The sequence below is a fragment of the Chaetura pelagica genome, unplaced genomic scaffold (assembly GCF_000747805.2).
Source record: "Chaetura pelagica isolate M959 unplaced genomic scaffold, ChaPel_1.0 scaffold69, whole genome shotgun sequence".
NCBI classification, from domain to species: Eukaryota; Metazoa; Chordata; class Aves; order Apodiformes; family Apodidae; genus Chaetura; species Chaetura pelagica.
In genome coordinates, this window is record NW_009970724.1 from 1163307 (window position 1) to 1178838 (window position 15532).

At 51.7% G+C, this 15532-nt stretch overlaps 1 protein-coding gene across 1 annotated transcript in view; it reads left to right on the plus strand.

The window, feature by feature from the left end:
• The window catches only part of ZSWIM5 (zinc finger, SWIM-type containing 5), a 110820-nt gene that overhangs the window by 80409 nt on the left and 14879 nt on the right, over positions 1 to 15532 (plus strand). The window contains 3 exon segments of the mRNA XM_010006698.1: positions 7579 to 7727; positions 8339 to 8489; positions 13767 to 13946. Coding sequence (XP_010005000.1) covers positions 7579 to 7727; positions 8339 to 8489; positions 13767 to 13946 — 480 coding nt within the window.

Genomic DNA, 15532 nt, shown 5'->3' on the forward strand with positions numbered 1-15532 from the left:
TCCTGCTTCTGCCTTGGGAGAGGCTTTTGTCTCCTCCACTGGGTCACATCTGCTACATGTGTGGTTGTACTTTGAATTACTGGCTTTTGTGGGGATTTCCTCATTTTTTGGCACTAAAAAAGAATGAGAAGCTGTGATGCTGCAAGAATCGGGTGAAGTCCATTCCCTTTGCTGAGTTGATCCACTGAAGCTGAGATTGGGCAGGATCCCTTCTTGGTCATTGAGGCTACTTTCTTTTAAGCAGATTGAAGGAAAGCTTTTAAGGCTGTGCATATTTATTGCTCTAGAGTCAGCAAAAGGCTGGTGATTGAGAGTCTTACAAAGATGCAGATGTTGGCTCCAGTTCAATATTGCCTCTTGTTTTTACAAGTGGTTTTAAAAAAAACAAAGCAAAAATTCTCTGTCCCTTCAGACTCGTGCAAATTCATGCACTCCAGCGTGCAATTTTGAATCAACAGAGACATGTTGACATACCCTGCAGAAGGTGGCACCTGTCTCACATCTGTGTGGCTGACTAGCCAGGGTCACAAGAGAGTAAACTCCTCTGCAAGTGGGAGAACAGCCTCGTCTCATCCTGGGGGAGGAGGCAGATCAAATGGTGAGATGTTCTAAAGATAGTGTGAGATGATCTTGAGATGATCTAAAACTCATGGATGTTGCACCCTGTGAAAAGGAAGGCTCAAAGAACCTCACAGTCAAGTCCAGAGTCGTGATGTCTCCAGGGCTTTGGCTCTTGACAGTGTAGCAAGCTTTGTCCTCCTTCTCCTGCCAGTGAAGCACAGCCACAGTGCAACTACATTGCAGAGCTACTTGAGCAACAAGCCCAGGGTGAGAAAGAATTGCAAGCTTGTGGGGCTCAAATGTGAGAGCAGTTCTGGGGGCTCCAGTTGAAGGGGATCCACATTTTTCCCCATCTTGTGCTTCCCAGCTGTGGTTCATGCATTCCTGTCCTGAGATTTGAAATTCTAAAAGGCTTTTGTGCACATTTTGAGCCACTGTGTCTAGTTCAGACCCTTGAAGTAACACTTTTGTTCACCTTGGGGTTAAGGTGAAGGCAGCTTTTGGCAGGCCAAGCTCTGCAGCCCCAACAGTAACCCCCCAGTCTGTGCATTGGACACTTGAGGTTATTGTACCTTGGAGCAAGAATAGCCTCTCCAGAAAGCCTTTCCTTTTCCCCCTGTTTCTTCTGAGGAGAGGTCTGTTGAGCATTGATTGGCGTTGAGTCTCCCCCACCTGCCTCTGGTCACCCAAAGGGCTGCTGCTTGGGCACATGGTGGGCGCGTGGGATGGAGGAGCTGATTCTGCACCTCGAGAGCACTCCAGGCTGGCTGGGGAATGCCCCCCGTGCAAGGGAATCATCTGGTTTTGTAGAAGAAGGCTTCCCAGGCTGCTCCTCCTCCCCCTGCAGAGCCTGAACAGCAAAGAAAATGACAGCCCGTTGTCTGGCACGCTCGTCTCCGGGCGTCAGAGCTTTGTTCCTTGCAGCAGCCGGTAGCCGCGGGCTGCGCACCGCATGCCGATCTTCCCGGCTGCCTTCCTAGAAGGAAATGCAAACTATCCAGTAATGATGGAGGCTTGGAGCGCAGCCAAGGCACTCGCGTGTTCTCGAAGGATTCAATCCAGGCAGAGAGCCCTAGGTGTGCCTGCTGCTGTGCTCCCTGCCCAGCCCCTGCCTGCTGAAGGGGCTCAGCGTGCGGCTCTTGTAGCCGCCTGCAAAGGGCAGGGTCCTCACGGCCAGGGCATCTCACCCGGTGTCTGACGCCTCCACGCTTGGCATCTCCAGTGGCAGCTGGAGTGAAGAGGCTGAGGTGGATTTCAGTGCTGCTGTGTCCCCTCCCCAGGCATGTACCTGCTTGGGGACAAAGGCTGTGCAGGGTTGTCATTGTGCCAGCAAATGTGACTTGAGGCTGCTTGGACTTTCTTGGTGGGGTGGCTGCTGGGGGGCAGCCAGGCTCTGCAGCTGGACAGCTTGGATCCAACAGCCAGGCTGCCGACGGAGTGAGGAACACCTGGTGATGGCCACCTTAGCATACGGGTCCCTTCAGTCTTCTGAAAGCATCAGCCCAGGGTTTGTATGGGTTTGCTCTGGGGCCAGCCTGGCTCAAGGGGAGTGCAAGCTAAGAAAGTGGTTCAGGGACACCAGCCGTGGTGGGATGTGCTGGGAATAGGTGCAGCTTAGCCACTGAGCATGGGATCCATGCTCTACCACCGTGAAACATAGGAAGACTATGTCCTACGGTGCAAATGAGGAACAGAGAGTGATTGTTTTGGTGCAATAAAGTATTGCAGAGGTTGCCAGGAGGTGTTGGAGAACACGAGGCTGTGAAAAAGATGTGAAATGGGAATTGTAGGCAGAGAAGGAGTTTTCAGGGACAAAAACAAGCGTTGTGGAGGAGAGGGTAGCTCAGAAGAACCAACGTCTCCTGACAGCAGCGCTGGGTTTCCTGCTTTCACAGCGTGGATCCAACAGCCAGCAGCAGTAAGAGCTCAGGGTTCAAGCCACCCAGCAGACCTGGGAGACAGCATTCATCTTCTCTGGTGTTTTGGTTCATGCTTGTAGGGAGTTATTTAGATTTCTTTTAAGAGGAAGACAGAATCAGTGTGGGGTGTGCAGAAGGAAGTCTGCTGTATCAGACTGGGAGGTCTGGGCTTTGGAGACAAATGTTGGATTCTTCCTGAGGGCAAAAGCAGTCTGTGGCCAAGGAAGGAGAGGAGGCTGATGGAAGCCACTGAAAGGCCAGACATGGTGATAATTGAAATTTCTAATTAGAAGCTTAAAGACAGGGGATGCAGTTCTGAGGACTGACAGTGCCTGTGGGCCTGGAAGATTTGGGGTTCAGAGGTAACCTTCGTGCATCGTAGGTGAAGTCTTCCCCTTCCTTGGGTAAGGAGCAGGAGCTTTTGGCAGACCTGGTGTTTGCACCTTGGTAAGTTGCCCTGCTTGAGCAGCACTTGGACATGCCAAGGAGAGCTGCGGCCCTCAGCCCAGGACATGTGGTCAGGGCGGTCTGTCTGCCCCACAGAAATGCCAGTGGGTGACACAATGTCTGAGGCTCAGCTGATGCTATTGAAGAGGCTTGGGATGCGTTTCTCAGCCAGAAGTGGGAAAAGCCACAAAACCTCCACTGTCTCACAGTGCAGAGGCAGCTCCCCCTGAGGACAAGCCAGTGGAGAGTCAGTGTGAATCACCAAGGGGCCTTGGTGGCCCTGCAGGGTCTCAGGAGCTTTCTTGGAGGAGAAGACCTTCAGAAAACTCTTGGTGGGAATGGTCCCTCAGGCTTTAGCATAGAAAAAACAGATTTGCTTATGTGAAAACCATAAGGACCCCTCTGCCTCATGTTTTCAGATATATTCTTGACCACCTTGAGCCCTTCCTTCAGTTCGTGGGCTAACGCTGTCCTTCACTCGTCAGCCCTTCTTGCTTCTTCTGCACAGCAGGTCAGCAGTCCCTGCCTGCTTGTCCTGTTGCACTGAGCCAGAGCTAATGTTTGAGGAGTTTTCAGGTGGTCTTTAGCTTCAGGGTCACCCCACAACTGCATCTGGAGGGCAGCACTAGTAAATCTTTTAAAAATTCTGCCTTCCAACTGTGAGGGAGGAGATCAGGTCTCCAGGGAATCTGTGTGCCTGGCTGCTGATCTGATGTGAGCTTAAGGGAAAAATAGCATACCTGAGTGCTGGTGAGAAAGTCTCTGCCAGCAGCTTTTCACCCTGTCTTGCAGAGCTGCAAGGGTTGCTGGATGACCCCTGAGTACACGTGTGGTGCTTCACAAGGAGCTTTGAAAGATGGCTGGAACCAATGCTGGTACCAGCTGGACCAGATAGCTCCCAGCCACCACACTGAGAGTCAATCTGGCTTCACTTGCTCCATCGGTGTCACATAGGTGTGAATCTTCAGGCTGCCCTGGAGGCTCCATCCAACCTCTACCTCCTCTTGAAAAAAATTGGGAGCCTTGGCAGAACTTGACTCCTCACTTTGCTGCTATTTTTAATCCCTCATTAGAGTTCATTTCCTTTTTGGTGCCTGGTTATTTTCTCTCTGAAGTTTTCTGCTGTTTGTTTATTTGTCCATGTCCTCCTCAGCCCCCGCCCCGAGCTGTTCCTTCATGTCTGTTTTCTCTCCGGATGCCAGAGAGGCAGCCCAGAGGCATTCAGCAACACCACCACGTGAAGTCATGAGGTGGCCCTTGTGAACCATCACCACGATGGCCAGCCCTGCTCTGGGCTGGCACAGCCCTGCCTGGGACTCCTGAGCCACAGGGTCTGATGAGATGACCACGAGGGAGATTCTGGGGTGGCCACCTGCATCGCTGGGTGGATTTTATCATCAGTGTATCAGCTCCAGACTGGTTAAATATGATAATTTTCCCTTTTTCTTTGTGTTGCCACTCCTGCCATGGTTGAGACACTCTGAGAGTGCTTCCTATGCTGCTTGGCTGATGTATCTCCTCTTCTTGCGTTCAGGAGCTTGGGTTTGGGATGCATTGATACCTTGACATGATCTGTGGAGGAGGTCCCACTGCCTCCTCAGCCCTGGAAAGCTGCTGCTTTCCAGTCCAGTACTGCCTTTCCTTTTCTTCATATTGGGCAGCTAATTTCTGAGCAAGGTGTTGAATTTTCCATGCCTGGCTTCATTCAATTTTCTAATGTGTAGGGTTTTTTCCAGACCTTATTTCTCAGTCTTTGTATCCACCCAGAGAAGTCTCTCTTGGCTGTCAAACAGTTAAGCACTGAGCCTGCAGCGAGAGAGGGGGTCCTGCCTGGAGTGTGATGGATTGCATTTTTATCTCTGTTTCTACAGCCAGTGTAAAAGGGGTTGGTGAAACACTCATTCCACTCAAGATGTGCAGTGGTGTTTCCTTAAATCTGAATCCGGCAGGACCAGGATCCAGCACATCTGAAAGAGGGCTCTTTGGAGCAGGAGTGCTGCTGCTATATGAGAAACGTGTTATGCAGGCACTGGGCTGTTTTACATGCCGTTCCCTGCTCCTTTGGAGCCGAGACATGGAATCGCTTATCGGCTGCGTCACAACGTGCTGCTGCCGGAGCCCCCACGGTGGGAACCTTGGCAAGGGGAAGGGGACAAATCCTGCCATTACTGTTTGAACCTGACACAAATCCCATTGTTTGCTCTTCAGTGTTTATCCAGCTCCCTGGCTTAATTGGGCAGCCTGTTATTTGCTGGGCTGCGTTGCACATGTGGGAATCTGCTCTGACAGCCCTCGCTCTGAGTCTTTTATAGGACAGCAAAACACACTTACAAGCGAATTTCAGGTTTTATTTGGAGGCGCGGGAGGCGTGTTACTAATTTGGCTGCGGCCCGAACCCCAACGTGCGAAGTGCTCAATGTGTTGCGTAGGAGGAGGAGGTTTTATTTAGCTGCACGGTTCTTTCCTCGCTGCTTGGGCTTTCTGTCGCTGCCACTATGTGTGAGCAGCGAGTGCTGAGGGTAGCCCTGGGAACCCCAGAAAAATGCAGCCACTTTTTGCTTCTTGTCAACTCCTCCACCTTTATCTGTCAGAGCGACCTCAATGAGGGACCAAGGATGAGCTGAGCTTTAGTGGGATGGGTCACCCCAAGCATCCACAGCCTCCTGATCCCTACAGATGCAGCCAGGTCACCCTGTAGAGGCAGCTGAGATGACCTGGCCTGACTAGATAGCTGCAGCTGGGAGCAAGGGAAGGGATGGTGGGGAGAAGATTATTAAAAGTCCAAGTGTCTGGAATACTTTGGCGATGGGGCTGGATAAGTGCTTGTGGTAGACAGATTAGTCATTGGTTCCTGATAGGAGATAATCGCTGGCTTGTCTACCCTTTATCTGCAAGATGAGGACCAGGATGGGGGAGGGAAGGAAAAGGCACTGAGATGGCCAGGATAGACTGTTCCTGTCGTGGTGGTCCATCATGGCTTTCCGCAGCTTGGCTACCGGCAGTGGGAGCGCAAGATCAGGGCACACGTGGGGCTGTAGGCGGGAGCCCCTGTACTCATCCAGGGGCCATCATTTCCTTTCTGCTGCTTCAGTTCCTGTCCCAGTTACGTGGTTGTGTTGAATATAAATTATTCTGCAGAGAGAGCAGCAGCATCCTGTCCCTTCAGCATGATGCAGACTGTGCCTAGAGCTTGGTAGAACTGCTCTCAGGCAGCTACTGTTAGCAGAAATTAAAGGAATTTTGTAAAGGACATTAAATACAAATAGCTGTTTCTTATCGGGTCAGGAGTGTTCTCAGCCTTTGCTGGAGGAGCAAAACCCCTCGGGTTCATGTCCTCTCGCTTCCAAACCAAGGAGAGACAGTCGCCCTGCTGAGCAGGCATCCTGGAGCTTGATTTTCATGAATTGCATTCGAGCTTCTGCTTCAGCAACACGCGGGGCTGGGGCATGTGCAGCATCCCGAGCTGTCTCTGCATGAAAGCAATGTCTGCTCCCCAACCAGATCCCAGTCAAGTGGGGAAGACATCACTGAGATTTAACTGGGAGCATACTGACTACGCATCCCTTGGCTGCCTGTGCAGCATCTCACGCTTTCTATGCTGACCCCTTCCTCGCTCAAGAGGGAGATGAGATGGGAGAAGCAGCCCAAAGTGGAACAGAGCGGAGCATCATCCAGCCGTGCCAGTCCCTGCTTGGCACTGGTATTAACTGAGGAGTTTCTGCAGAGCAGGACTTAAAAGCAGGGAGGTGGAACACTGGGTTCTTGTTCCCTTTTGTGCTCCTGGCTACTTGCTGGAGCCGTGCTGCTGCCTGTCCTGTGAGCCCAGGAAGCTGCGACATTGCTGGGAGGTAGGGCAGCACTTCAGGGAGAGAGAAATGGGAACTGAAAGGGGCAAGGCAAGGGGAGACAGACCCAAGCTGTTGTATAAAACACTTGTGAGCTTTTTTTTCTTTTGTTTTCCTCTGGAAATTGAAATGTAGCTTATGAATCCACATGTGTGCCTGCCAAAGGCTCTGCTCTGGTCACAGTTTGCTCTTTGAAGGATTATTGGTCCTTTGCTCTTTCCAGTGGGAGGTGTCTCTCAGGTGGGTACACTGATGCACAGGGATTGTCTCCTGTCCTAAAGCAAATGAGGGACAGGACCAGGCATTTAACCCAGGGCTCTGGAGCTCCCTGTGCAGTGGTACCTCAGTTAGACTGTTCCTGGTGTGGAAGGGCTTGCAGGAACTGGAGATTTACTGTTGCTTAAACAAACCGGTGATGTGGAGCAGGAGGAGGAGCACCCGGGTGATCGCTGGAGCCAGGGAGCACTCAGGGCTCTGCAGCTGCACTGCCTGCACCCCCGGGGCTTTGAAGCAGGGCAAATCTCTGCTTTTTCTCACTTCATGTGAAGAGTGGGGCTAGCCTAGGCATTAGCCCTGTGGTCAGGATCCCTCTTGATGACTGCTGCCACCGCGGTGGAAGGAGAGCATGATGCCAGCTGGGGCTCACTGCCTGGGGACCTGGTTGGTTTTCCCTTGCCTGAGCTGTTGAAAATAGAGGTGGGTCCATATAAAATAGAGGTAGGTCCACTGCTTGCTGGTGGGGCTGCTGACCCTGCTGCTTTCATATAAACACAGTTGTCTCTTTTCTCCTCTGCCCATCCCTCCAGGTGCTCCTGACCCCACTGCTGGGGCCAGCATTGATGACGAGAACTGCTGGCACTTGGATGAGGAACAGGTCCGAGAGCAAGTGAAGCTGTTCCTGTCTCAGGGAGGGTACTATGGCTCGGGGAAGCAACTCAACTCCATGTTTGCCAAGGTGAGGAGGAGCCGGCTGCTGTGTCCCCTCAGTGTGTCACGTAGCCAGTAGCTCACTGGCTGCCCTGGCTGGGTGCCCGTCACAGCTGGGAATCTCTGCTCCAGTGCCTTCTCGCCTGGTTGTGGAGCAGGCAGTTATAATCCAGGCTCTGGGTCAGGCCTGGGTTGTCTCACCCACTCCCCAGCTCTCCTGGCAGGTCTCTTTCTCCCACTTGATAGGCTTGCCATGATCCTAGCACAAGGGAGGGCTTTCCCTCATCTCCCCATCCATATGGTCGGGGAAAGGCAAACCCCACAGAGCCTACCAAGACCAGGGAGAGGTGGTGTCAGCTGGCAAGCTCTTCTCTTTCTTTGCAGAAGAGCCTTGTTTTCATATTCTTGATCACTTGGTCCTCTTCACAGCCTGGGCTGTGGCTGCTACTCAGTTGGACTCCAACCAGCCATGTCACAGCCATTGCATGAGTGTCACAGTGTATGACTACGCATTATACACATATATATGTATATGTTTACAGTCTAGACCTCCAGACTGAGGGAGCTGTGGCTTGCCTGCTAGGTGACCATGTCTTAAATGTAGTTTGACTCACTAAAGACATTCTCTGTCCTTTCCAGGTCCGGGAGATGCTACGCATGAGGGACTCCAATGGAGCCAGGATGCTGACGTTGATTACAGAGCAGTTCATGGCAGATCCCAGGCTCTCCCTCTGGAGGCAACAGGGAACAGGCATAACAGAGAAGTGCCGGCAGCTCTGGGATGAGCTGGGTAAGGGTCAGCACCCTGCAGAAAGCAGCAGAAGGGTTGCCTGGGCTGCCAGGCCAGCAGGCATTATCCCCAAGGCCTTTGGATTTCTTTTTTGGGACCAGAAGTCCTGAGAGATGCCAGGAGTTTACTTTTATCCCATGCTGGGGAAATCCTGGTGGAACAGCTGGATCAGGCATAAGCTACACAGTTCACCTTAAAACAGCCCATCTCCTGTGAAGGGGTCAAGGGTGGTGGGTGTGCAGAGTGTGGCTGGTCCTGTACTTGCAGCAGCCTGGTGCTTGGTGTGCTGCCTCATAGTCTTTGCAAGGGAGGACCCAGGGGCAGGTCATAGCCTGGATGTGGAAATGCTGTTTCTGGAGAAACTGTGATCCAGAGGCAGGTTCCCAAGCCTCACCCTGTCTAGCAGATTTCTGCCTGCTCTGGTGCACGTTTCCAGGGTGAGTGGGACAGGATGGCCAGAGCAGAGCCTGGCTTTAAGGGAAATGCAATTCTGGGTAATTCTAGCTAAGCACCTTAGACACCGGCTCAGCTGGCTGACACCGTAATATCATTAGAATAAAACATTTAGATGACGTGTGTGGTGGAGTTAACCCAGCAGTTCTGGTCTCTCCTGGACATCTGGGGTTTTTGGTGAATAGCTTGACTTGTGCCATAGTTTTGAGCTTCTCTGCAGCCTGCTGGTAGGAGGTGCTGTGTAATGTCAAGGACTCACGGGCTGAGACCAAAGGAATGTAGTAGAGGTGGAAGAAGGATGAGGGTGATCCAGGGTCTGGAGCACCTAAAACCACAGACTCTCCTTCCAGTGTCTAGCAGATGCAAACATAGCTGTGCGACTAGATAGCCTGGCCAAACTGTGCAGACAAGGGATGGGCAGGGCAGGGATGTCTTGCTTCTGGGTGAAGTTTCCTGGATGGAAGTAACCATGCTGGCTCTGGAGATCTCATCTGTGCTTTCTTGCCAAGAAGATATTTCCAGGATTTTGGGATGCCGCAGCTAGATGGCTGGGTATGTGAGAATCCTGGAGAGGTGGCAAATTCAGCAAGCCTGAATTTCTGTGTGGAAGAAAGCAAGCACATCAGTGAAACATGGATGGATGGGTGTCTGGGCAGGCCTGGACACAGGAATCCGTTTACCCAGAATTACGGATTATTTGGCCATATTTCAAACCTGCTCTCCAAGCCAGGAGCCCTCTCTCCTTCCTGTACACAGGAAGGAGGAATGGTCAGGTTTCAGTCCTGGCTTAACCATGGAAGGACCAGATTGGTGCATGTAGTTTTGGTCAATAGGGTGGGAGGAGGTGACAGCATGTCCCGTCAGCAGATGGCAAAGGAACATCAGGGCCATGGCAGGGCTGGATTGGTGTGACAGCAGGTGAAGCGTGATGCCAACCAGTGCATGTCAGAGTGAGTGGCTCACCTGGCATAGGCATGTCATGTGGGAGGGTCTGGGCATTTTCATGCTGAAGAGAAGCCCCTACAGAGGACATGGTGATGGTCCAATAAGCAGCTCCAGGGCAGGATGGGCATGGAGTATACTCAAAGTCCTCTGGATTTGGTCTTAAGTAGCATGTGGTGTTAGGAACAGAGCATCCCTCTGAAAGAAAGATTGAGGTATGGAGGGACCAGATGTGCAGTGAGTTGGTGGTGTCCCCAGTAATGAATATCAGCAGAGTGGAGAGATGTCCCAAATAGTCACTGGGTGGGTCACAGTAGCCAGGACGTGTGGCGTGGTGAAGGCACATTGTCCAACCGCCTGTGGGCTGCAGATGCCAGAGCTGCCTGGCATTACCACTGCTGCCAAAGGGAGGAATGAGGGGCCTGTTGCCAGCTGCTGTGGGAAGCCCCAGCATAGACCGCATTCCCTGGCCACGTGGAATAGAAAAATGGGCCTCCTGGAAATTATTTTGGGCACATGTTTAATAATTAATCATTGATTTTAGCAAAGACTGCATCACAGACTTGCGTAGGATTGGAAGATCAGCCTTAAAGAAGATTGTGGATTTATGCTGGGGAAAATGTAAAGGATTTTGCAGGATTTCAGAGTTTAAAAAAAAAAATCAACAACAAAACCAGTAATAAAATAAAAAAAGGCATCATTTGCTCGTGCGTGTGCTGCCAACTGAACGTCTATTGCCCCGTCTGCTGGGGAGCCAGAGGAAAGCCCTGCTGGATGGAGAGCTCTGCGGCGTGGGAGTATTTGCCCTGGCGCATTAGTACTTATGATTAAAGCCTAATTACAAAAAATAGACGAAAAACCAGCTGAAGTGCAGCCTGACCTTAATCTGCCTGGAGACGGGTTTATTTATCTCGGCCACTTGTTTACAGTGGGGAATTTCAGCAGATTAAGCTGGGGAGCGACCCTGTGGGAAACAGGAGAATTTCTTTGATGGTTTGGAAACTTGGGCGCGGGATCGGAGCGCCTGTCCTCTCCGGGGCCGGCAGTTGGGAGCACTGGGCTGGGAAGGCTCCGACCCTTCCCTCCCCCCATCCCTGCACCCAGCTCTGTCATCAAAAAGCATTTTTGTTTAGAGGCTTAGCTTAATCGTGATCTGCTGCTTTGTTCCCCGCTTAACCTCCTGCTATCAGAAAGTTCAGATGAAGGTTTCTGCAGCATGTGAACAGACAGGGAGTCTGACCCAGCGTGGCGTTTCAGCTCAGGACAGGAGCCACTTGTGCTGTCAGCTGATGTCACTTGACCATAAGGCTCAGAAAACTCCTCTTTTCCATCTCACGGATAACTGTCATGGCCAAGACAGATGTGAATGCCTCTTCCCTCCTTGTCCCCGTCTCCCCTCCACATCATCCCTTCTGCAGGAGAGCTCAGGGGCACAGCATTCTGGCAGGCAAAGGATGCCTTGGGGTGCTCCCAAAAATAGTCTGCAAAGTCATGAGGTTTCTTAGCCGAGCTGTGGGAGTCAAAAATCCAGCAGGCTCATCCCGTTCCTGGGGGTGGTGGAGGAGCTGCAGCACCAAGGCTCATTACTGCCTGTCAGCCGAACTGCTCTGTGCTCCATCAGAGGCGTGAGCTGAAGTTGCTGGAGGCTGCTTTTGGCACAAGCAGCCCTGGAGTGGATGAAGAGGAACGATGACAACAGGCAGGAGTGCTGGTGGGAAGGGGATGCCTGAAACCAGTTGAAGCTCCAGGATGCCCAACACCAGGAGCTGAGCACAGGATTTAGCTCATGCCTGCCTGAGGAGGTGGGGGGGTTCTCATGCCCTCAGAGTGGCAGCAGGCAGGTGCCCACCACTCAGCAGTAATCAGAGCCTTAAGGAAGACTCATTTTCTGGAGCTGAGACCTGTTTTCTTTCAAAGACACTGTGTTCATGCAGCACCTGTAGAGCCTTCAGGAGCCTGGGACTGAGTGGCCTAGACCTGCTCCAGGAGGACTGTGCCCCAAAAGCTCCAAAGGAGATACACTCTCCTCTTTCACATCCTTTTATTGCTGATGTTGCAGCCCAAAAGTCTCATTACCCTCTGTGCATCAGAAAGGAATGGAATTTCAGTGAGGTTTCCTGGGAGCAGCAAAGCTTGAGATGTGGATGGAACTGGACTGGGTGAGGGCTGCTTAGAATATTTGCAGATCTTCAGTGGCTGCAGTTGCTTTTCCCATGCCTGTTCCTGGACGTGATGCTGCTGCCACCGACTGTGTTGTGACACCGTCACGTCTCTCCTGCCAGGCCAGGCTGCTCCAAGCAGCTGGATGTGCACAGCTTCCACACCTTATTAGTGATTTGAACCAAATCTGTCCACGAGTCCCAGCTGGCAGAGGACAGGTCCCAGGACATGCACCCCAAAAGCACCACCAAAGCTCCCTGTAGCCCAGAGGAATGGGGAGACACCAGAGTGGAGATGGAGCGAGGACTTCACTGCTCAGCCTGATGTTGCCTTGCGGTGCCTGGAAAAGGGACTGGCTGCTCTGGGTGTCTGTGCTGGAGTTGTAACTTCCCATGGGGATGTTTGGCTCGTCAGCATGGCTGTTCAGTGAGGGAGGTGGTTTGGGCACATGGAGGAATCTCCTTGCTATGCAGTGGAGCTGTGTCAGGTGATGTTATCCTGTCACTGGCTGTCACTTTGGGATGGGAACTTTGACTTGATGAGTGATGGAGAGGTAGGGGAGATCAGCTGCTGGGCAGGGAGAAGGAAGGTGCTCCAGGTCTCTGCTGGGACTATGTAGGAGAGGCAAGGGAGGGTATTTCTGCTGGAGGCTGAGCTATCTTGCGTGTGTGGCAGAATATGACACGGGCAGAGAGAAGCAGCATGGGCTGCTCAGCCTGGGGACAGCCCTGGGGGCACCACGCACCACAGCTGTGCCAGCAGGATGCTGTCCCACCCCACAGGGCAGGCACAGGGACATGTTGTATCCTGGCAGCCTTGCAGGGAAATAGGGCAGAAATGCAATTAGCTAAGGTTTTGCACTTACTTGGGTTGCTGTAGCCCTTTTCAGAGCAGTGGGTGACCAAGGAGAGTCAGCAAGGCTGGGTTAGCAGCACCAGTATCGGCCCTGTCTTATGAATGGATGAGTTGGATCTTAATGATGACAGATGTCCTCAGGCCTGGTTTTGCCTCTCCTGCAGCAGACATTGTTGTAAGGGCTGTGAGGTCCCATTGTTGACCCAGAAGGTGTCAGCATGGCTGTCCTGCTGATGGGCACCTCCAACCTAGGGCTTGTACCTTGGAGGGCTCCTGCTTGCAAGACATCAAACCAAACTCCAGGCTCCTCTGCTGGTCCCTCTGCAGGCTGGGAGCTACTGGGGATTAAAAAAAAGAAAAAGAAAAAATAAAAAGGGAAGAAAATACACCAAATCTCCTTTTTAAATAGTTGAATGCAAATGGCCTGAAGAACAATGGCAGATGAAATAGCATTCGGAGCGGGTTTAAAGCACTTGGAACGTGGGTAGGATCAAAATCAGGGTAGTCTTTGGAGATACAGACTCTGCTGCTTGCCAGGGTGTTTTTAAGCATGCTTTGATGTGTAGTTCAAACACTAGATTTGTGCTGGCAGACAGAAGCACTCACAAATTCATACACAGCCGCTCTCTTCTTCCCTTCTCCCCACTGTCCCCCATCTCATGAGATTATAATTTAGCTTCATTACAGAGGAGTTTTACTTTTATTTAAAAGCTGCCTAAATCCCCCTCTTGGGTCTGTGCATTATGCTGAAATGAGTTTACGAATGACGATGGAACCTTGCAGGCTCTCAGGACGAGGATGGCAGCAGAAGAGCTTTGCCCCTCGGGTACGGTGGTGGCACCTCCTTGATTTCTTGGCTTTGTTTAGGGGCACTGTGGGTGTGCGTGGTGTTAAACCCACACTGCAAGCTGGAAGAGAAATCCTGTTGGCTTCGGCAGCTGCGCAAGTGGGGGGAGATGGACGTCTGTCCCCTGGAAGATGGTAATTACGGTAACGAGCTTCCCAACATCACCAACGCGCTTACGCAGAGCTCCAGTCATAGCCAAGGTGAGTCCAGGCAGGCAGTAGAAATCCAGTGAGTGGCCACAGGGGTTGGGTCTGGATCAAAAATCGCCCCAAAGCTGAGAGACCTCAGTTCTCCTGCTGGTGATGTCTCTGGGAGTCACTGGACACAACATTTCTCTTGACAGCCTGGACACACTTAGAAATGTTTGGCTCTTTGTCTCTGGTGTAGTCACCTGTACTTTTAGCATCAAATTAGAGACCATTTGAAAGCAATGTGACCTTGGGGGAGTTTAGACCCCTACAGTCTCTGCAAAAACCAGTGCTTCCTGAATCAGAGCGGGGTTGAGCTCAGAAGCCCTGGCTGTAATGTGAGAGTGAGGAGCTGGAGATGAAGCAGAGCCCCTTTCCCAGCCCTTGAGCCTTGCCTCTGGACTTTGATTCAGGTGGTAGATAAGTCATTAGCCAGGAAACTTAAACACAGTTCAAGTGCAAAAAATATGTTGTGCCAAATTATTTTCTCAACTCCTGACAAAGCACTTGATCCCTTTAAATTTAAGAGCTTTCCCCCTTTTCTTTTGCTGGAAGTAGACATTAATTGAAAATTTTGGCTCTTACCTTGCATCCTTCTGATGCACTGGAATTGCTCTTTGGTGTATTGTGTGTGGCCCAAGTGGGAAGAGGAGAGAGAGGGAGACAGCAGCCATGCTGGGAAGGAAACTTCACTCTTCTAGGTGGGAATAGTTCCTCAGCAGCAGTTGGGGAGCATGTCTGTCCTGCCAGCCCGCCACAGCCAGGACTGCACATCCTGGCTGCTCACTGGGCCTCCCCATGCACGTCCTCGGGGAGCAGCTTAATTTAAACCTGGCCTTGTTCCATGTTCTGTGCCAGCCCTGGGACTCCCCTCTGGTGTTCCCAGCTCCAGCGAGGATTTGCTCTGGCATTCGGGGCAGGTTGCTGGGTCTGAGCAGGTCACTGTTTTTAGACCAGGGGAGTTTCTGAAGCACGTGCCGAGGACATCCCCTAGTCAGTATGCTCCTGTGTCTCCAACCAGGGAACTGAAAGCAGCACAGATCCTGGAGGTGTCCCAGGGTTAATGTTTGTGCATATGCAAATACTGCTGCAGATTGTTTGTTGCCAGCCTTTTTTATTACTGAAGGAGAACAGCTGATTGCTGAAATCCTTCCTGGTATAGTGAGTTGGTTCTCTACGCAGGAACACCTGTTTAATTTCTCTCCACCTCGGGGTGTCTGCAGCATTCAGGCTAATTGCTTGTTGCCATCGTTTCCAGAGCATGTTTATCCAGCCTCCCTGGATCAGCTTTGAGCTGTGCCTTTTGTTTTCTCCCATTGAATGCATTTAACTGCCTGTCTGGTGAGTTGTGGGACCCAACATTCAGCTTTGCATCCCCTTTGGGGCTTCCTGTTTTGCAGCCTGCTGGCTGTGTTTGGCCCTGATGATCCAGCGTGGCTGGAGTGATAGCAGCATTGCTCAGGACAGGCCTTTTCTTCCCAACAAACCACTTGTCTGATCTGTCTGAACAGAGTGAAATGCTCATCTAGTGTTCAGTAGCTTCAAAAATATCAGTGGAGTTACAGAGTAGCTCTTAAGAGGAGCCACAGAGCAGGAAT